Source organism: Perissodus microlepis, chromosome 3, assembly GCF_051167445.1.
Source record: "Perissodus microlepis isolate ML-2025 ecotype Zambia chromosome 3, ASM5116744v1, whole genome shotgun sequence".
NCBI classification, from domain to species: domain Eukaryota; kingdom Metazoa; phylum Chordata; class Actinopteri; order Cichliformes; family Cichlidae; genus Perissodus; species Perissodus microlepis.
This window is the reverse complement of record NC_140463.1, coordinates 49,605,497-49,627,039: the sequence shown is the minus strand read 5'-3', so window position 1 is coordinate 49,627,039 and position 21,543 is coordinate 49,605,497. Positions and strand designations below refer to the sequence as shown.

The 21,543-nt window shown below is 40.9% G+C and overlaps 1 protein-coding gene across 1 annotated transcript; it reads left to right on the top strand.

Annotated features, from left to right (window-relative positions):
* The first annotated feature begins 7,338 nt into the window (after window positions 1-7,338).
* Window positions 7,339-21,101, top strand: znf16l (zinc finger protein 16 like). The gene is made up of 3 exons (XM_084916489.1): window positions 7,339-8,201; window positions 9,524-9,736; window positions 18,021-21,101. The coding sequence occupies exons 1-3, from the start codon at window positions 7,454-7,456 to the stop codon at window positions 18,725-18,727; spliced, it is 1,668 nt and encodes a 555-aa protein (XP_084772615.1). The 5' UTR covers window positions 7,339-7,453; the 3' UTR covers window positions 18,728-21,101.
* The last annotated feature ends 442 nt before the right edge of the window (window positions 21,102-21,543 follow it).

Genomic DNA, 21,543 nt, shown 5'->3' with positions numbered 1-21,543 from the left:
AGCCATAATTGGCCTATCTGGGGTTGAAAGGCTCGATAAATGCAAGGCGTTTCGCCGGGTACACCGGCTTCCGCGAGTGTGACGCTTATTTTGAGCGATGAAAAAATAACAAAATATAATTTTATTTGTATATTGCAAAATCACAATAATCTTCCAATTTAGAACTGCAAGTTAAAAAAAAGAACTAACATAAATAAAATACACTTCAGCTAAATACTAATTTATTTTCCCAAACCACGCAGAGCCGCACTATAAGGACTAAAGAGCCGCATGCGGCTCCAGAGCCACAGGTTGCCGACCCCTGATCTAAAGGCTATAACAAAAAGGGGGAGCTTCCTGCTGGAAAATGAAATGTCCCCATGTCCCCACTGGGCGATCGTTGCTCAAGAGTTAGGAGTTTGCCTTGTAATCGGAAGGTTGCCGGTTCGAGCCCCGGCTTGGACAGTCTCGGTCGTTGTGTTCTTGGGCAAGACACTTCACCCTTCTGGTGGTGGTCAGAGGGCCTGGTGGCACCAGTATCCGGCAGCCTCGCCTCTGTCAGTGCGCCCCAGCGTGGCTGTAGCTACATCACCAATGTGTGCGTGAATGGGTGGATGACTGAACGTGTAAAGCGCTTTGGGGTTTTTAGGGACTAAGTAAAGCGCTATACAAATACAGGCAATTTACCATTTTTCTGGGCGTGGGTGCTTAACTAGTTAAAAAGAACAAAAAAACGAAAAAAAAAAGCTTCAATATCTGATGAGAAGACATTAATTTGTTGGTGTTTGGTGCAGTTTTCTTGTTTTCTGGCTTGTTGTTTATTTACAGTGGAGATGAAGATAACAAGTTGATTTGTTCACATTTGCACATTTTTAAGAGGAATGTGTTTTTTGAGTTTGTACACTAGGGCTGCCACGATTAGTTGACTAGTCACGATTATGTCAACTATCAAAATCGTCGACGACTGATTTAATAGTCGACGCGTCTTCTGAAGCTTTGTAAGATCACAAAAGCCGCAGAAGTAGTAGGATTTAAGAGTGTAATAACGGACTGAAACAGAAGATGGCAGCATTGCATGTACGAGGATGCCAGCAGCCGTTAACCCCCGAAGAAGAAGAATATTACTCTTATTATTCTTTCTGGGTTACAAAATACACATTTAACATATTTTCAGGCGAGAATGTAGCTGTGTAAACCTCAAATATCTGCTCAGTTTATCAAGACACCACATACTTTCAAAAGCACTCCGACATTTTCGGAGACGTCTGTTACCCACTAGCTCGATAGCTAGCCGGGGGCAAGGCTCACTAGAGCCGTGAGAACACCGGACTCCCGGCAAATCGTTTTCAAACCCACCGCCGTCTTTCGCTACTCAGGTTAAACATATATAAGTCACTTAGATAACTTAAAAATTTTATTGTTTGGCTTTTTTTTTAGCATTTTATATGTTCCTGAGTAAATCGGTTTGGCTGAGATTAAAGTTATAGTTTTTACACAGCTGAATAAACATCAAGCAGACAACTGATTATCAGAAGTGTGAGATGCTCGAGAATATACTCCGGTGTCCCGTTATATTTTAGATAGCAAGGAGTTTATTAAACTTCACCGAAACAATCTGCAAATTTCATTAAAATGTATTAAACTATCATCTTGTCTTTATTTTTAGTTAGCACCTTAAACACTTAAAGCTGTAAGCTAATGATAGTTATATAAGAGCAGATGCTGCTGGTGCAATAAGCTGTACGTTTTAAGTCCAATGGATGCATGATCTGATTAGCCGACTAATCGCAAAAATAATCGGTGACTAGTCGACTATCAAAATAATCGTTTGTGGCAGCCCTATTGTACACTATATGAATGTAAGGCAACCATCTCAGCTGCAGCGTTCGACTACACCTAAATGAGTGAAGAGCACAGACCTGGGGATTAAACTCATATCTAATAACATATTAGGCTTATGTTGTGTGTTGTGCAGCTGATGGTTGGTTTGGAGTGAATCTAGCTGATGGTTTTTCTTTTGTTGTGAAGTTGAGCCTGCCAATTAGTATGATGGTATGATAAACCATGCTAATGGTATGATTTACCCTCCTGAGATGAGGAGCTTGTGTCATGACTTAACAAGGCCTTTTTATTTTGATACTTTCACAGTGCACTGAAAGTTTTGTTCGATAATCTCTGTTTGAGCAGATCTGCACGATTAGAACAGAAAGCGCTGTACGACACGTCGTCGAGAAAATTGTTACAAGTGAGCTTCTCCACATTAAAATGGGCTCAGGAGAAAGTCACTTATCTGGGGACAATTAGAAGGTAAGTTCCTGTCCAAAAAGGATTCAGCGATGTAATCCGAGCTAAAGTTCTTCTTTTTCTTTTTGAAGTGACGTCATTTTGCTGAGGGTGGAAACTAAATGCGACGATAGGTTCCACTATCAGCAAAGAAAGAAAGAATGAAAGAATGAAAGAATGAAAGAATGAATGAATGAATGAAAGAATGAATGAATGAATGCATGAGTGAAAGAGAAAAAACTGATTGGTAAAAGCTGACAAAAGCTGACAAGACTTTACTGATGTAACACTACTGTGTGAAGTTAACCCCACCTGACAAAGGTGCAGATGAATCTATGTGTGTTTCCTTTTACAGGAGCAGAAAGATGACAGCAACATTCGAGGTTGCATGACGATTTAACCTTTTAAGTGCCACTTTCTGTGTCTGTGCATCTACCAGGGGTGTTATTCACTACCTTGTGTTGCTCACAGAGGAAACTGTGAGAAAGTGTGTATACATCTGCGCAGCGCTAACATTTGCATTTTCTTGTCTACAGCATTACAGTTCTTCATGTGACTTGATGATGCGATTTATACCAGGATAACTGGTTGATGTTTTTTCCTACTACAGGATTTCTGGGTTTATGTGTGAAGAAAACTGTGTTTACAGGTTATGAGTGGTGATGCTGTTACACTGTGTTTTTGGGAAAATGTGAAGGTTACTTTGATGATGTGAATAACATTCTTTCCACAGCTATGGATGGCTAACTTTATGGTCTTTTTATAGCACCTCTGGAACCTGTCGACCTGCGTCTGACCACCGTCTGACCACGGTCAATGTGTATTGCTAATGTTTGTTTTTCTAAGAGTACATGTAGAGGATTCAGCAGAGGCGGACAAGTGACATGAGAAAAACAAATAAGAGATGCAGTGTTTATGGAATAGTTTAATATGGTGCTCATTAGCTGGCCACTTTTGAGCCCATAGTAATATATGAGTGGAGTGACTTTGCTTAAGGGAAGTCACCGATTACATTAATGTTGACTGAGTACATGGGGTGATCCATGTCTGAGGCAAATTATGGTAATAGTTGTAGTTTACTGATTTGAGAAAACCTGCACATGACACTTGTCTTGCTGATGCTGAATGCTTTATTACTCTTATGATACAATTGTTTACAAGTGTGAAGTTTGATTTCACTTCCAGATCTTGCTTTCCAGGCCATGATGGTGTGTATGCAGGCTCCTGGCAGAGCCAGGTGTTAAGCAAATTTAATATGCAAAACACGCTAACATCTTTTATTGCAGGGTTACGGAGCTACTCCAGCGGAGATGCCCTGATGTTGCCTGGGACATGATCTAGCTAAACTTTTTCTTTAAGACAGGAATCCAGGTTTGATGAGTTGACTCATGGGAGTGTCCATGTGTCAAGAGGAGGGGTCCAGGATTAACATTAAACAATGTTTTCTATGATTGTTGCAGTGATTTGTGTGATTAACAGTTCATTTACGGGTATTAAACCTATGCAAGTGGTGTATCCATGTTCAGATGAGGCTTTGATGGCCTATAAGTGAAGTTCACTGAACTAAAGAATGTGGTTTGATGATTGTTGACATGCTCTCCAAATAGAAGTTTTTCCTCCTAGCAAGGAAATACAGGTGCAGCAGTCTGCTGAAAGGGATCTCCTGAGGAATCTTCAGAGGCCCAGTGAGAAGCAAGAACCATTCCAGGGATAGCTGACAGCCAGGCAGTGGTTGAGGTCAAAGGTCGAGCTGGTTGGAGCCCATCATGAGATCAGAGCCACAGCAAGGACCATGAAGCTGCGTGGGAATGAGAGCTGTGCCAAGGGGGCTTTCCAGAGGCCAACAGAGGAGATTGTGGACAACAGACGGGCACCTGAAGGATGAGGGGAGCGTGCCAAGCTCCATCGACAGCGCAGAGGGAGTCTAAGGATGGCATCATGATTCTGTGGAAAGCACAGGAACCAGAAGATATGGTGGTGATGACAGCAGTTTCCTATGAACATCACCTAATGCTGTGCCACTGCACTGTGCATACGATGACACTCTGAAGACTGCTGGGATCATAACAGCAGTAAGATAACTGGACCCAGCACCCTTTCCACAGAGGGGTTTTTCTGCAGAGCATGGACAATGGAGGAGTCATAAGTATCCCCCTCGCAGGACGAAGGCCTGAAGTGAGGTAATGGGGGTTGGTAGAGGCCATAAAACTAGAGTGCTGACGAGTTCTGCAGCTTTCACGATAGCTGAGACCCATGTTGACAAACAACAAACTCAACTGGTATGTCTGAATTTCTATTCTACATACATTTGGACTCTGGTCCTATGGACAGTGATGGAAACAACTGGAAGAGACATTCATGACGCCCTGCCGAACTAAAACCACTCTGCACAGATGATGGGTGATCACCGCAAAGCTGGGATGTTTTTGAAAATGTTACTTTCTTATTTTAACTATTAAATTAACAATTCATTTGTTTGCTCGTAGGATGCAGTTTACCATTGGATGAGATCAATGAGGAATGGGATAACTGCTAATACATTTGTTAAACTGTGTACTTTTACAGTAATTTAGGGCGATTTGACATATGCTGAGTATAAAAATGTTTGCATTGAAACTGTCAGACATGAGGTGATCATAACTGGGAACTTTTCTAGCATAAAGGTCAAAAAGGGGGGTTTTGTATTGTTGATTGTTATTTATGCTTAGAAATATCTACTTATATATGCTTAGAGTTTTATAATTAGTTGTAGATTGGTAGAGGTTTGATCCTTGATAGTCTGCAAACTTTGTGTGCATTAGAGAGCACTCTGGGAGCATGGGAGAGGTCGTACCTTGTTTTATTGTTTTATGGTAGGATAAACGTGGCTATATCTGTTTTAGTCTAAGTGCCTTTTGTTTAGATGAACTGTTGGACTTCCAGACCAGCAGGTTTAGGGAAGTCATTTATGGGGTCACACTCTGACCACACACACACACACACACACACACACACACACACACACACACAGGCAAGGTACTCTTTGTTTGTATGTATACGTCGTATGTTAATGAACCTATGCATATTCATGTAACCTCAATAAAAGAGCAGTGTTACGGGGGAGCGGACGAGAGCAACTGGGGTCAAGCGAAGGAACGGCGTTTGTCCGGTTCTCTCCCGTGCACAAGAAACATGAAGAACTTTGCCTACTTCGTGTCTTGCTTGCTGTGTAATTATATTGTCTTCAACGTTCCAGCGAATAGGTTCAAGCTACAAACCTATCAGGGGGTCTGGACTGATGGGCTCCTCTGCTGCTGCGTAGGCTGGGGTAATTGTCATGCTTAGTACTGGCACAAGATGGTGCTAAACATATTCTAAAAATTTTTACTTTAAGCACTTATTCCCTAAATCCAGTTTTTGAGAGCAGGGCTCCACGCTTCAAATAGTCTTCACACATATGGTGTTTCATGTCCACTTTAACCCTGCATTTCAACATACAACTACTTGTATAGATGCCCTTATCAACTTTAAATAGATAAGGGCATCTATTACATTTTAAAACAGAGAAGGTGGACAGATACCCCACCAGCACTTTTATATTAACATATCAATGAAAAAACTTTGTTGGTTAAATGTACAAAATGTAAACAGCTTTTTTGCTAATACACAATTCATTTTTAATCATCCTGTAGATATATACAGTGAACCATGTCACACAGTGCTCCCTTAATTTCAGATGTGATTTTATTTTTAAGTAAAATTTACTTTTTAAAATTATGACCTGGCCTGTGTTTCTGAGCTGATTAAAAGCTTTGAAAAGCGTTGTTAATCTGTAGAGCCAGCACCCCAATACCGGAAATCTGAATCGGCTCTTTGTTTAAGAAATCCTAATGTTTGCTCCTGTGAGTATTACCCAGTAGTCTTTGAAGAAGTTAGATGGAGCTGCTGGGTGAGGGGACTCCCCCAGTTCTAAGTGCCTCTATCCTCCAGATGTCTACCCTGCCTACTCTGATAAAAACCAGTGGTCATGAATAGCTTTGCAGGCCCAGTATTTCACTAGCCACACTGTTGCAGAAGCTCCCTTCTACATAGGTGGACTTGGTGGATTCAATTGAGTGGCTTGGAAAACTAAGCTCCAAGGTGTTACTGTTTATTTAAAGGCTAATACTCAGATTTTTACATTTACTGCTTTGCAGCAGGTTAAAAAGGGAATGTCCACAATTTAGACTTTCTGAAGATTGTTTTAGTAAAGCAATTTAGCAGGAGCAAAGCAAACAACAAACCAAGTAATAATAATAATCACATAATAATCAAATGACTTGAATTATACTTATCTAATTAACCTACTCTGAGCTAACACCGATTTTGTTCTGATCTTTGAGAGGAGAGAGACTGAGGAGAGAACAGGCATGCCTTGGCCACCGACGCACTTATCTCTCTTTCATGCTGATAACAATAATAATCCAACAGGAAAACAGCAAAACTTGTAAATTCAGTCCATCAATAATAACATTGATAGAGTCACTAGCGTTTTGTTTTTATAAGGTGTTGTTTTTATGTATCTAATGATATTACGATTAGGATTCAACTGTATTGTATAAATACACATGTATAAATACGGGATAGTAAAATACAGTTTGCATCTAATCAGAAGTGCAAGAGCAGTAAGTGCAATAGGAGCAGATTATACACAGAGTGGTGGGATAAAAGGTGGGAATAGTTATGAACAGATTATGTACAAATAAGTATACAGATGTTTATATACAGACAGCAAATATACAGATGTACTGATATGTCTTTTGTTTTCAAATAGATTTTATATGGTATAGTTATATGTGAAATAAATATAAGATTGCAGTCAGTTCAATTCCTATTTTCACTGAGTGCAGTGCATTCGTTTTCTGCTGCATGCTTTTGGCTTATAGTAATTCATGTAAACTCTGATATTGCTGCAGCTCTGTTCTGTGTCTGTCAAGTACCACGTGTCGAAAACAATACTTCCATTCACTCATTTCGAAACAAAATGGGTAATGAGCCTACATCCAGACAGCTATTCGACACGAAATGCTTTTATTTTGAAAAGTCATTTCCGGTAATAGTCACGTTAAGTGTGGCAATCCGACCGTCTCTCAGCTCCATCCAAACATTAGCTTGCTAAATAGCTTTCAGCTACCCAAACTGAAGAAAACAGAGCGCTCCATCCAAATAATCTATGAGTCGCAAACGAAACCACAGTTTCACTGAAGCGAGCTTGTCTCCTGAAGCCCACGGCGTCTTCATGGAACCTCCCGGGTCAGTAAGTGCAGCTGACGGTGATTTCGTGGAGCTGGAACCCGACGAAGAGCTTCTCTGCTCGGTTAGCGATATCACTGAGCACCTCGGGAGAAACATCACCGTAGTGCTGGAGACTGCGTTGTCCGAGATCCGTAAAATGGTCAGCATCCGGATAAGAGTATTGAAAATGGAACTTCGCGAGAAAAGTGAAGAAATCGAAATGTTAAAAGCACAATTGGATACAGTTCAGCGGGATGGTAGGGACGCATTTCCTGGCGTAGCGAGCGTAGAGCCGCCTGCAGAGGCTGGCTTCAAGAAACATGACTTCAGCTCTGGAGCCAAGCACAACAATATCGACCCACGGAGAGCCAAAGCTCTCATGTCTGGTGTGAAGAAGGAAAATATAGACGCCATTTGTCACTATCTGATGAAAGACAAGAACTCGAGAGGATGTGCTGAAATGGACGGAGACCAGAGCAACCAGGCCGGTGACAGGGAGGTTCGCCAAGGGCCAGACCCGCATTCCCTTAACTTGTGGTCGGACAGCGGGATGGCCGGGACCGTGTCTATGCACGTAGATTCCGAGTCCACCACAGATGACATCTTCAGCATGCTCCCTTCCGGTAGCAAGCGAATGTATGAATATGAATGGATGGCACCAATGGAATACACTTCAGACCTGAAAGGTAAACGCACATAGACGTAGTCATAAATAACGCTTATTTACTTATAACTTGATGACTAATATGAAAACAGAGCCAAGTGCGTGTTTACCACAATATAGAAACGTATAAGTGCTTGAAGTAGTTCTCGAGGCTTGTTGAAGGGCATTCCAAGGCTCTCCAACTCCAAATGCGTCCTAAAGCATGACTGAGCGTTTTACACACGAACCTCTCATGAACTCTTCTGTACCCATAGTGACCATTTTTGGCACTTTTTTGTAGTGTTAAAATGGGAACAAATTATGTGTTTTTGCAGTTTGCTGCTAGAAACAAAATAACTAATGACATCACAAGCCCAACACGTTCAGGGTGCATCAGTCCTCCTGTTGTCCACGTGGGGACAGTGTTTATATTGCAAACTGTCTTTGGTAGTTTTTTTTAACAGCGTCTGTGACATTCAACAGTTGGCTCACTGTTTGGATGCACAAAAGAAAATAATGACTACACTACACACTAACTACACACTAACTACACACTCCAAATAAGCTGAGTGTCACAAATCTCTTAAATCTGAAAACTTTTCTCTTTTACCATCACTCTCACTCTTCCCCTTTCCCCCCCAATTTTTTTCTAAGTGGTTGGTGTGGTTCATTTTTCCTACAGAAATGGGGAGTGTCATGTTTGTTTTTCCTTTGTTTTTCTCACAAGCAGAAAGTGCTTGTGAGAGCTTTCTTTAGAAAATCCCATTTTTACCTTTTCTTATTGCACTAAATGTGACGACGCATTAATGGAAAAGCATTGTGTAAATCATTTATCATACGTCTCATTTTGCTTTGCCTATCAGCAAAATAAAAAAACTGGTACATATTGGTTCACACTTTGGACAAAAGTTGAAATGAGACACTGCGAGGTTGTGTCTTGCTGCTGTGTCATTTTAAATCAGTCATGTGATTTGGGGGCCACTTACTTACCCTAACCCTATACAGGCCTCTATGGGGTTAGGTAAGTGGTGCTGGCAGACCACCTTAGTCCAGGACATCACAATCAAGCACAATCATTACCTTTTTATGAACAGCATAAAAATGTAATACAATGATATATTCATACACTTCATGATAAATTTGATTTCCATTGTTGACTTTTACTTTTCTGCAAATTCAAGTTTTGTATTTTGAACTTAATTGTTCAAAAATATCCAGTAATATATCAGTATTTTAGATCTGGACAGTTTTGCAAGTAATAAGTCTTTATATTGATTTGATCTGTTGTATCAGTCTATTTATATGGTAACCACTGGCTTGTAGAACATTAATATTAATCCTGATTTTTCTGCTATTTTGCCACAGTTATAAAGGAGCCTGATCATGAGAACGCCTGCACCACTGAGACAGAGAATGATGGGAATGAAGATGACTCGACCACGAGGGAGGGGTCGATACCTGAGCAAGCACAGACTCCGCTGTCACGTGCCCAGCCTTGCGACTTCTCTATGGAGCCTCAGAGCTCTCCAGGGGAGGAAGGGAATCCTTTGGAGGACTGCACAGACAGGCCTGAGGCAGGTGCGAATGTAGCGAATTATTTTAAAACCCCGTACTTATTGAATACAATTACAAGTGGCATATTGCAATACCAGGTCAGTGTATACAGCTGAACTATAATACTGGTGAAAACACATAGATAGATTGTCTGTCATCAGTGACAGAAACTTTGATAAGGAAAATAACTTTCATTTTGTGCACACTAATAAATGCAGCTGCCTGGTTGCTGCGCTCGGCGATGAAATTTTGTTTAGTGTTTATGTCATAAATGTTATCGTGAATTTAATTTCAAGGCTAAATCACCCACCTTTAAGTGCCAGTTCACAACAATAATCAACTCAAGGCATGTTGTGTGGTGGAAGTTTCAAATAACGACTGAAACCGACAATTTCAAACTAAATATTTTCTTGATGAAAATGCTGATGTTGACGAATAGCAAGGGATACATAACTTTCATATTCTGCACATAACCTTCATAACATCAGCAAGATGTTATGAAGCAGCAGCAGCACTAGGATAATTCCCTGCATTTCAAAATAAAAACATTTCCTGTCTATACCTTTCACAATAAAGCAAAAATAATTGTCACTAGCAGTTTAAACATAGCTGCAGTTTATATATTCACTGTAATAAATGACAAGGAAGGATAAGCTAAATCAGCTGAACCCAATATCATAAAGTGTCATTTAATTTCAATTCACAACATTCTCACCCCCCCATCAGCAGTTGTTCATCAGTATCCAGCTACCTTACTTTGGTAAGGTAGCTGGATAACTTATCTCTAATGGATATGATAGCCGAACAGGTCTCTTCAGCAAACTTCCTCACAAGTGCGAACATTACATGAACAAATGCGTCCATCACTCCTTGGAAAAAAATGCTATTCTCCCGATCCTCCAGGTTTGGGAGGGTCAGTTATTGTCTCCAGTCAAGACAACATCTCCCACTTTCAACACTTCAGAGCAAATCCAGAGCAGTTCACTTCAGAGCAGTCTGTCAAGTTGTCACTGCCAGTGGCTCCATAAGCTGGTTAAGAATCTCTACCCATACTTCATCCTCGACACTTTCCCCATCTCAGACAGCTTACGTTGATCGTCTGAGATGGGGAAAGTGTAGTCTTTGGCAGAATAGAAGTGAGTCTCCCCCAAACGGACCGCTGATGCATCACTGTATACATAAGAAAGAGGTCGGGAATTCAACATGGCCTCTACCTCAAGTAAAGTAGTTAACACCTCAAAGTTCAGGACTCATCAAGAATGGATGCTCTCCGATGCATTCATCGGAGTATGAATGTGTATGAATGTGTATGAATGTGTATGACTGTTAGATAGTAAGCACTTAACAACTTAGAAAACGTGCTTGTGTGGTGTGGATGTGGGTTTGATTGGGTGAAAGAATTAGTTGTATAAAGCGCTTTGAGCTTTGAGCGCTTTTCTACTCTATCTGAGCACTCAGAGTAGAAAAGCACTATATAATAACCACTCCATTTACCAGATGTGGGGTTCAACACCTGGCCCTGTGGTGCAGTCAGAGTAACAGAACTGAATATGCTCAAAACTAGAGACGGTTGTGGATAGAGCAGGGTAGGACTGGGCGATATATCGAGTTTTTTAAAAATATAGATGTATTTTCATACGACATATAAGATGTGACAGTATCGTTTATATCGATATAGTCTATGTTACGTTATAACTATTCTTGTGGAGCCGTAAGTTTGCCTCTCTTTCATCCACTTTTGTCTCTACGCAACGTTACTCGGCCTCGCCTCTCCTTCACTGAACACAACTCCCCTTGTCAGGCAATGACAAGATGAACACGGCAAATCTCCGTTAACCCCCACGCACGGATCGCCCCGTGCGTGGGGGTGGACAGCGTCAACATGTTAGCGAGCTAACCGCCCAACGCCATGGCCTAGCATGGCCTAAAATCCTTTCATTTTCTCATAAATCGACAGTGCACCTTATGTGTGAATTCTGGTTGTGCTTGATGACCGCAAACCGATTTTATGTGGAACACGGCGCTCAGCAATATGTCAAAAAATGTTTTAGTACGACTTTGCTAAGCTACGGAGCTGCACCGCTTGATGGATTGTTGGAGCATTATGGCTACCGAGGAGCCTCGCGGAGTGATACATACTGTGCTTCAACGTAATATTACGGTATTGTGTGTGTATAAGGACCATAAATGGCACCTGTTAAGAGATGTGATTACAAAGCGGATTTCAAACTCAAGGCTGTCAGTCACGCAGTAGAAGTTGGGAACAGAGCAGCTGTGAAATCTGTCTGTTATTATGCTCAGCGTCTTTTAGTTTATATTTTGACTGCACAATTGTGAGCTTTTTGTTATGCACAAAAACAACATTGTTTTCTTTTATTTATGGAGCATTATTATTTAATAAATGCTCATAATTTATTTTTGAGTAATTTCTTCATGTACATCTATGCTGTATGCTAATAAAAGTGCCTGTGTGACATCTGGGACACAGCAAAAAGAACTCTGTTTTTGTTCTTACCTTATGGCTTTAAAAAAAAAATATCGAGATATATGTCGTATATCGCCATCCAGCTAAAAAATATCGAGATATGAATTTTGGGTCATATCGCCCAGTTCTAGAGCAGGGCAATATGACCAAAAATATTTATCACGATATACATTTGAAAATTTGCGATAACGATATAACTGACGATATGATTGACACTAAACAAAATACTTTACAACTCCACAACTTTATTAGTGCAAAAAAAAAAACCATCAATGTATTTTCACTTAAACAAGCAGCTGTTTTTTATGTGCATTAAAGTTATACAAACATTTAACAGTGCAAATGCAAATTCCTTGCTGACAGTTTAACCAAAAGGCATTTCCAGTGGAAATTGGCCGACATATCCTCAGCATAACCATGTATAATATCCACAAAACTTAAAAAGAGGTTATACACACACAATACGGTAATATTATGTTGAAGCACAGTACGTATCACTCCGCGAGGCTCCTGCCTACAGTAGCCGTAATGCTCCGACAATCCATCAAGCAGTGTGGCTTCGTAGCTTAGCAAAGTCGTACTAAAACATTTGACAAAATAGTGCTTTGTTGTGTATCTGACGGACGAAAGCTTAACCAGTCCCACACCACTGAAGTTGCAGCATTTTTACAAACCAATTTTGGTTCATCTTCTCCATTATCCCCCCTCACCTTACTCAAAAGCACTGTGTCTGCTGTGGAAACCTTCAGGTTTCTGGGATCCACAGTCTCGCCTCAGGAACTGTTGATCCAATCTATAATCCAGTCTGTTCTCTGCTCATCCATTATTGTAGGACTTGGATCAGCCACCAAACAGGCCAAGACCAGACTACAACGGACAATGAGGTCTGCAGAAAAAGTCATTGGTGCTGGTAGGCGCTACAGAGCACTGTATGCCAAAACAAGCAGACAGCGTCTTTCTATAGGCCATCACTTTGATGAATACTTACTACATTCACATAGTCTTGTACCAGTCATAGTACAGGACCATACCTTTTGTATGTAATTACTTATCCATCCCTTATTTATCCCATAATTTTATTCCAACATTTTTGCTCTCTGCACCATACATGTTGTTGTTGTCTTTGTATACGCGCACACATACTTGGTCAATAAAACTGATTCTGATTCTGACATTTCCACGACCACCTCATTTGTGTGCACTGTCTGTCCACATAACTCTCAGATCTGGTGATTTTGTCCCATTTGCACAGATTCATGGCTGCGTTTGACAGAATCTCCTTTGCTGTTGTGGTAACCAAAAAGGCCTTCTCCACAAATGGTAAATGGACTGATTCTTATATAGCGCTTTTCTACTCTCCCGGAGCACTCTATACAACATGTCACATTCACCCATTCTCACAAGCACTGACTCTAAACTGAGTGCTTTTCTAACTACATTCACACTCCGATGGATGCATCGGAGAGCAACTTGGGGTGAGTATCTTGCCCAAGGATACTTGGCATGCAGACTGGAGGAGCCAGGGATCGAACCACCAACCTTCCAATCAGTAGGTGACCTGCTCTACCTCAAGAGCTACAGCCACCACATTACATGAACTGCAACGGAAACGTTTCATAGTGCCTGAGATGTTTTCTTATGGTTGCAGCTAACAGGAATTGGCTGGCTAACACACCAAATACCACTCATTCACATGTCTGTGAAGGTTCTCAGTCATCCAGGTCATCGTAGTCAAAGGAGCTTGCAAAGAAAAGCGTCTGAACTTCTTTAAGTTGCTTGAAGACGGATGAGAGGTGAGAGGTGAAACGTCTTCAAGCAACTTAAAGAAGTCCAGACACTTTTCTTTGCAAGCTCCTTTGAACACTCATTCACATGATGCACAACTCAGTTTGGCAGCCTTTGGTTGGAGGTCCATCAAGCCACAGAAACCAAACAGCATGTGTGTCCTGTTGTCCTAGAGCAGGGGTAGGCAACCTTTTTGATGACGAGTGCCATCTAAAATTTCCTCAGAAGTCAATATGCCATATAATTGCATTAGCAATAAATTTAATAACACTCTATATTAACAGTTGCTGCGCTGAGCGGAGAGCTCCTGAAGCATTTGAAGTGTCAGAATGTGGAACTTTCAACATTGCTTGAAAAAACTGGCAGCTAGCAACGTCCCTCTCACCAGTAGGCTAAGTGATTTTTAGCCAATTACAAGTTGAATCTGGTAGTTGGGGTTGTTAGCTAAGATACCGTCATTAAGAAGAGGCACAACTAATGTGTCTATGCGAGCTAATTTGCGATGCGCACCGCTGGCCCGGCCACTTATTTTTTAATTCACTGCGTGTCGTGCCCAGGGCTGGGCTGGGACAAAAAATCAGCCCGGGCATTTTGACTAGAGACCGGCCCACCAGGTATTAAAGCCATAAAGCCTTTGAATGAAAACAAACGCTGTTGTGACAGTGATGTACAGTCTTGTTGGTATATGTATGATTTCTATACATTTTACATCAGGTAAAAACTTTGGTTTAAGCTTCAGATAATTATTTAATAAAAACTAGATATTTTAAATGAGAATGAGAAAGTATTTATTTGTGCCCCCCTCTCCCTGTTAATGCTCTACCTGCCCCTGGCAAAACTTTGCTAGACCCGCCCCTGCACAGTTACCAGCTGTTAGTTACGTAGAAAAGGATCCTGGTGTTATTTGTCTCTCAGAAACAGTTCATAACTTCCCTTCAACTCATTCATGTCACCTAAAAGGTGAACCTGTTTCTCCATCACCTGTTCAGCTCTGATGATTCAGTAAGGACATCTCCTGGTTTCATCTTCATGACATCCGCTGGTTTCCTCTTTCTGGCACAAAGTCGGAGATAAACAAAGGAGAGACGGGACTTGCGTTAGAAATACTGATCAGCTGATCATTGATCAGTTTCATGATTGAATGAGAGAAGAAAAGGCAGCTGATAGCGTAAAGACGCAGAATGACTCCAGCTTTGTGTCTTTTTTTCATTCTAGCTAAAATACAGGACAAACTGTGTTCCTTTTCAGCTCAATACGAAACGCTTGATATTTTCTCTGAATACAGGACGATTCCGTTTTTTACGGCACGGTTGGCAACCCTACTAACTAACCTTATGAATAAAATAAAGTTCACTATCAGTAACATCATTGCACCCACCCAGCTGTATAGAAACTCTGTCATGCTAGCTAGTACGCAGTACGAGTTATTGTAACTGACTGTAAAAACTCAGCACAACGAAAATAAACTCCACCTAAACTTGGTTTATATCTGACCCAGATAGACTGCAGGTCATAACTTCTTACCTGAAGTTTGGTTCATTGATCAATGGTCATGAAAATTTGCATAATTAAGATTAAGGAACTGACCTCCTAGCTCATTGTTCCTTCAGTGGGCTGGTTTCAGTCATTATGCAAATCTACTGTTTATAAGATTGAAAGCTGCAGTCAGCTGAGACTGAAGAAGTCACTTGGATGAGTGACGAAACGTTTCTCCCACTGAAAATGCTACGTCCAGATGAACAGAATCAACTTTTGGAGAACAATGGAAAATGCACAATATGAGGAAAGACGAGGAGAAAAAATAACTCCCCCCAGACTGAGCTCCAACAGGGAGATCAGTTTGAGAACAGAAAAAAACACCTCAGCACATCTCACTACATAGAAGACATAAGCTTCGAAGGCATTTGGAGGGGGTGGGGGGTGGTGATTGTAGGTCTGTGTCAGTGTACATGCATATGTGTGCGTATGAGTGTGTGTGTGTTCCGTGTTCAGCCGAGAGAAAGTGTCCCTTCACCCTGTTAGGCAAAAGTCAACAATCTTCGGTCGACGCGGGTGGCCTTGAATGAGGGGGGAGAAAGTCACAACACAGTTTTGTTATCTAAAGGAGAATTGTTATTCCCGTCAGCTTTTGCCTTGAGCATCCAGCTGGCGCCATGAGATGAAGATGGTAGTTGTTTTGGTTAGTGCGAACAAACTGCTTCCAATTTTACAGTTGGTCTAATGTCTGTCACTGGTCACCAGGTCTCTCAATTCTTGTTGTTCTTCTTCAAGATGTTATCCATATTGCATTCAAAAACACAGTCTGAGTACTCACAGCCCTGTCCATCGTCTATCATGTCGGCCAGCCTTGTGGGATTTTGAACAGCTGTAGCCGCTTCTTGTTCTTCAGTAAGTCAGGTCCGAGCCAGCTCCAGCCAGAACTCTGTTATCGTGGTTCCGAATTGGTAGATGTCATTCACTGTCCTCCATCGAGAGTGTCGCCAGACACACGACGCAACTGACCATTGAGTATCCGTCAGCAAACGTCTCCGCAGGACAATCAGGCTCTCCCAAGCCCAGGAAGGTGTCAGTTTCAGGGACCAGTTGATCAAATCCATAATTCTTCTTTAGGTTTTTAGAGAACAAGTCTGGGAGACTCTCTTAGGGTTAGAGAATAAGCGAGACTATACAAAAGACATGAGAAGCCAAGGAAGAAAGACAAGGGAGAAGGAGAAAGTGTGACCGCCTCCGTCAAGAGCCAAGAGAAGAAGAAGACTATAGAATAGGGCAAATTATTATAAACCTTGTATGTGAGGAGCAGGATTTTCAATGTAATTCTAGATTTAACAGGGAGCCAATGAAGGGAAGCCAATATAGCAGAAATCTGCTCTCTCTTTCTAGCCCCTGTCAGTGCTGTCACTGCAGTATTTTAGATCAACTGAAGGCTTTTTAGGGAGTTTTTGGGGGAACGTGATAATAATTAATTACAGTAGTGCATTGAGAATATCCTGTTAAAAAACGACTCCTAAATTCCTCACACTATTAATGCAGGCCAAGGCAATGGCACCCAGGTTAAAGATCTGGTTAGATATCATATTTCTAACATTTTTAGTGCAATGACCTCAGTTTATCTGAATTTAGGAGCAGGAAGTTAGAGGACATCTAGGTCTTTGTTTTTAAGACTTTCCTGCAGTTTAAGTAACTGGTGTGTGTTATCTGGCTGCATGGATAGACAGAGCTCGGGATCATCACATGGCAATAGAAATCTTGGAGTCATTTTTGACTATGATATGTTCTTCAGTGCATATATGTAAGACTGCTTTCTTCCATTTGTGCAAAATCTCTAAAATTAGAAATATTCTGTCTCAGAGTGGAAAAACTAGTTCATGCATTTATTAGGCTGGACTACTGTAATTCATTATTATCAGGAAGTCCTAAAACTCCCTGAAAAGCCTTCAGTTAATCCAAAATGCTGCAGCAAGAGTCCTGACAGGCACTAGAAAGAAAGAGCAGATTTCTCCTGTATTGGCTTCCCTTCATTGGCTCCCTGTTAAATCCAGAACCCTGCTCCTCACATACATCTCATCAGTCAGTGGACTGGTTCATTCACACAAACACTTTTTCTGTATTGTTTTTAACAGCATAGTTTGTGTCTAACATTCACCCTTACTTAGTATCTTGCACAAGGATATTTGGCATGCAGACTGGATTGAACCAACAACCTTCTGGTTTGTAGGTGACCCGCTCTACCACCTGAGCTACAGCCACCCACCTTATAGTACCATATCACCCCATTAGAGCACTTCTGATTTGAGACTTTCTTTTTAGAGTAGTTACAGTATCCAAAGTCATATCCAGTGAGGATGTAACACTATTAACAACTAGATCTGGGGGGATCTCAGGTAGCTGCTCTCCTCTATGTTGGAACATGTCATCGAAGACGATAACAGTGGAGGAATTATATCCTTAAACTTAGTTACAGCACTTTCAGACTGTAATGCAATTTATTCCCTACTGCTGTGTTATTCATCATTGTAAATTTAACTGTCTTTGTTTCAGACCAGCAGTTATCCAGTCACACCTACATCTGCTCAATGTGTGGAACCTTCTGCCCTGACTCCTTCTTTCTGGAGGAGCACATAAAACTAATACACTCAGACTCTGCTGGAGCCCTGGCTCTCCAGGCACTCCAGTCCACGTCCTCCACTACACCCTCCATGGGAGATAGCAGTGGTGATTCTAGGAGGGCTGGTGGGAGCCAAAATGAGGGAAGCACACAATTTGGGTCTGTTGCAAGCATCAGTCAAGGAGGGGGTCCTATAAAAAAGGAGATAAAAATTGAGGGGGGGTATGAATGTGGGGACTGTGGCCGCCGCTTCAACTACCTCGGCAACCTGCGGCAGCACCAGCGCATCCATACTGGAGAAAAACCCTTTGTGTGTCCAGAGTGCGGGGAGAGATTTCGCCATGCAGCCCGCTTAAAAAGCCACAGGCTAATTCACAGCGGTGCCCAGAGCCCGTTTCCTTGCCCTCAGTGTGGGAAAGGTTTCTCTGTGCTGTCAGGACTCAAGAGACACCAACGGGTGCACACTGGTGAGAGTCCATACGCATGTCCTCAGTGCGGACGGCGCTTTAAAGAACTGGGAAACTTGTACACCCACCAGAGGATTCACAGCGGGGCCACACCCTACCGCTGTCAGCAGTGTGGGCGCAGCTTCCGACATCTGGGCACCTACAAGAGTCACCGCTGCACCCCGGGACAGTAATCGGCCTCTGCTTCTGTTCTCTACACTCCTAATACTAGGAAGTCTAAAATGTACATCAAAGATAGATTGTGATCCAGAGTTTGACTCATAAGTCGTAATTTCAGTGCTCTCTGATGACACCGTGAGGACGCTGGACATGTGAAGACTCGGTTTTATGAGATGATGCCCCAATGTTCATGTTCTGTTATATTCATGATAGAGATGTGCTTAATGAGCCTCAGTGTCTTGAATAAACTGACCTCAAGGCAAATAAATTGAATTGTTCTTTAGCTTTCAACAGTATTGCAACGCCTTCATCACCAGATCAAGTCTGAAATTGTCTGAGAATAATCGGAAACCACCGGCAAAATGATATTTCTATGATTATTAAGCAAACCACTGGTACAAGTTACCTGCCCTGCAGTGAGATTGTTAACGTTTTTTTCAATGTGTATACATTGAGCTTGCAGGAAGTCCTGTGGTGTATAGTGTATAGTATGGTGCTTATACATATAAACATGACGGCAGGTGTGTCATAGCTAAATTCTCAAGAGCCTGCTGTCTTTAAAGTCACTTAACTATTTCCTGAAGTAAAGCACAACATATTTTTTAAATTTAAAACAGCTTGAACAGACACAGAAATTTGTCAGTTTCTATGTGTAACAGGTAAGGTCCTAGATTTCTTCCTTTCTAATGATTAAGAGTATCATATTCACAGCCACATTTCTAAATTATGGCAAAATATTATATTTTTAAACCGGGTTTCATTTTGTCTGTTGTTAGTATTGCATCCACAAGGTCACATATCAGGCAAGCCTTTGGCTAATTCTTTTTTCTTTTTTCTTTTGCCATAATGACAAGTTCACCTGCAATCCTGTCTAAAAAAAATGAGACATTGAGTATTAAAGCTAGAGTATAATTTCTTTCTGGAGTAGCTGCTGGTTTACAGGTTTTGCTTATCAGGACATAAGAAATCATCTGGTCCTTTGCAGAGGGGTTGATTTTAGATTTGAGAAGTGATTTTATTCTACCGGAGTTGCAGCTCATTGAACATTGTCCACACATCAAGAATACCTGTTCAGTCATTAAAATTAATTTCATTTTGATCTGCTGACAAATTAAGGGAATTTACACATCTCTTTTATTAGCGTATAGTTATCATAGTTAGTATTTAAATATGTCCAAATTAAATCTTCAGAGCTCTGATGTGCAGCTGTCAATGTCGATATAAAAAGCAGCACTAAGGGCACACTCAGAGCTAAAGTTACTAACTCGAATTAAAATATTAATTGAAGCACTCTGTGCAATAAAACACCACATTAATAACTTTCTGCAGCATTATTCTCTCATCATGTCAATAAAAATGTTGCGTTTAACGTTTTGTATATTCTTTATATTTATCATCATCATCATCATCTGGTAACATTTGTGATTCAATTGGGGAAAAACCCAAGAGATCACTGCATGCGGAAGAGTCCTATGACGTGCAAAAGTCCCATTTTTATATGAGTGCACACAGAGCTCGGCTTAACAGAGACAGCTGTTAATCACTATTGTGATACCTGTTATTCCCAACTTGGGTTTTAGGTTTGTTGAACAAGCAAAGGCAAAAAAAAGAAAAGCCTGTGTGTGTTGAACTTTGTTTCTGGAACACTGAACTCTCTGCACTTATTTCAAAAGATCCTGAAACAACAACGCATTTTAATAATTTACCAAAAACTATGCCAAACTGGAGTAATGGCATATGAAAAGCTAAGTACACTCCATGAACTCAGTAACTTGGAGAACCACTTGAAGAAGATGTTTTCTGTGTGACTTTATCAGTCTCCTCATCACATTGTTGTGGAGGGACTTTGGCCTACTCTTGTTTACAGCGTTGGTTCAGTTCATTGTTTATGTACAGGTCTGCTAAGGCCCACCACAGCTTTCAGTCACGACATGGTCTGGACTTTGACTGGGCCATTGCAACACTTTCTTTTCTGTTTTTTAACCATTCTGTTTTATATTTTCTGTTTTGTGGTCATTGTCCTGCTGCAGTATTAGAAAAGCTCATGACTGCTTCAATGACTACGAGATACCCAGATCATGTGGCTGCAAAACAAAACAAGCAGACCAAATAATTTTTTGTTTTGTTTTTTTGGGTTTGTTTATTTACAATTTCTTCATGTGAATTTGCTGTGACACCAAACCCTGGGTCAGTGATTTTGAATATTATCCACTTGTGAATAATTGTTCTCACTGCAGAATGACAGATGGAATTGTTGGAAATGGTCTTTAACCCTTCCCAGATTAATGGTCAGCAAAAATTGCTTCCCTGAGTTAATGGCTTTCCTCCTTAGCATTGTGTAGACTTTTTATCTTCTGAAAATATGAATAAAAATAAATCTAACTATAAGTATTGGCTCCTCTATTATACACTATGTTACTCCTCATATTATTTAAGTAATAAAATGATCTTTGTTACCAGGCCAGTAAAACACTGGTCTTTTTTTTATGCATTCAGAAAATTTGATGACATGCTGGGATATTTGAATTAGAAAGGCAAAGCATTTCTTATTTGACCAACATGGTTGAAGTATGTTTAAATCATGAATCTTTGATTACTAAAATGTAACAGTTTGACTCTAGTAGGTTCATATTAACTGATTTGTTCTCAAACCCGCTGAATCTCCAGGATCCCTCTTACATGTGTAACTAAATGGATGGACCTGACAAAGCTTTTGGACAGCACCACCCACATGTAGACTGTTTGTGTAACAGCAACAAAACCTGGCTTTTGTGATATGTTTACTGTCCTGATGCTACTTGGTGTTTATATTTAAATCCTAATTCTACAG

Coding starts and splice junctions, on each gene's coding strand:
- znf16l (XM_084916489.1), top strand. CDS start 7,454: ATGAGTCGCAAACGAAACCACAGTTTCACTGAAGCGAGCTTGTCTCCT. Junction 8,202..9,523: donor ATACACTTCAGACCTGAAAG/GTAAACGCACAT, acceptor ATTTTGCCACAG/TTATAAAGGAGCCTGATCAT. Junction 9,737..18,020: donor CACAGACAGGCCTGAGGCAG/GTGCGAATGTAG, acceptor TCTTTGTTTCAG/ACCAGCAGTTATCCAGTCAC.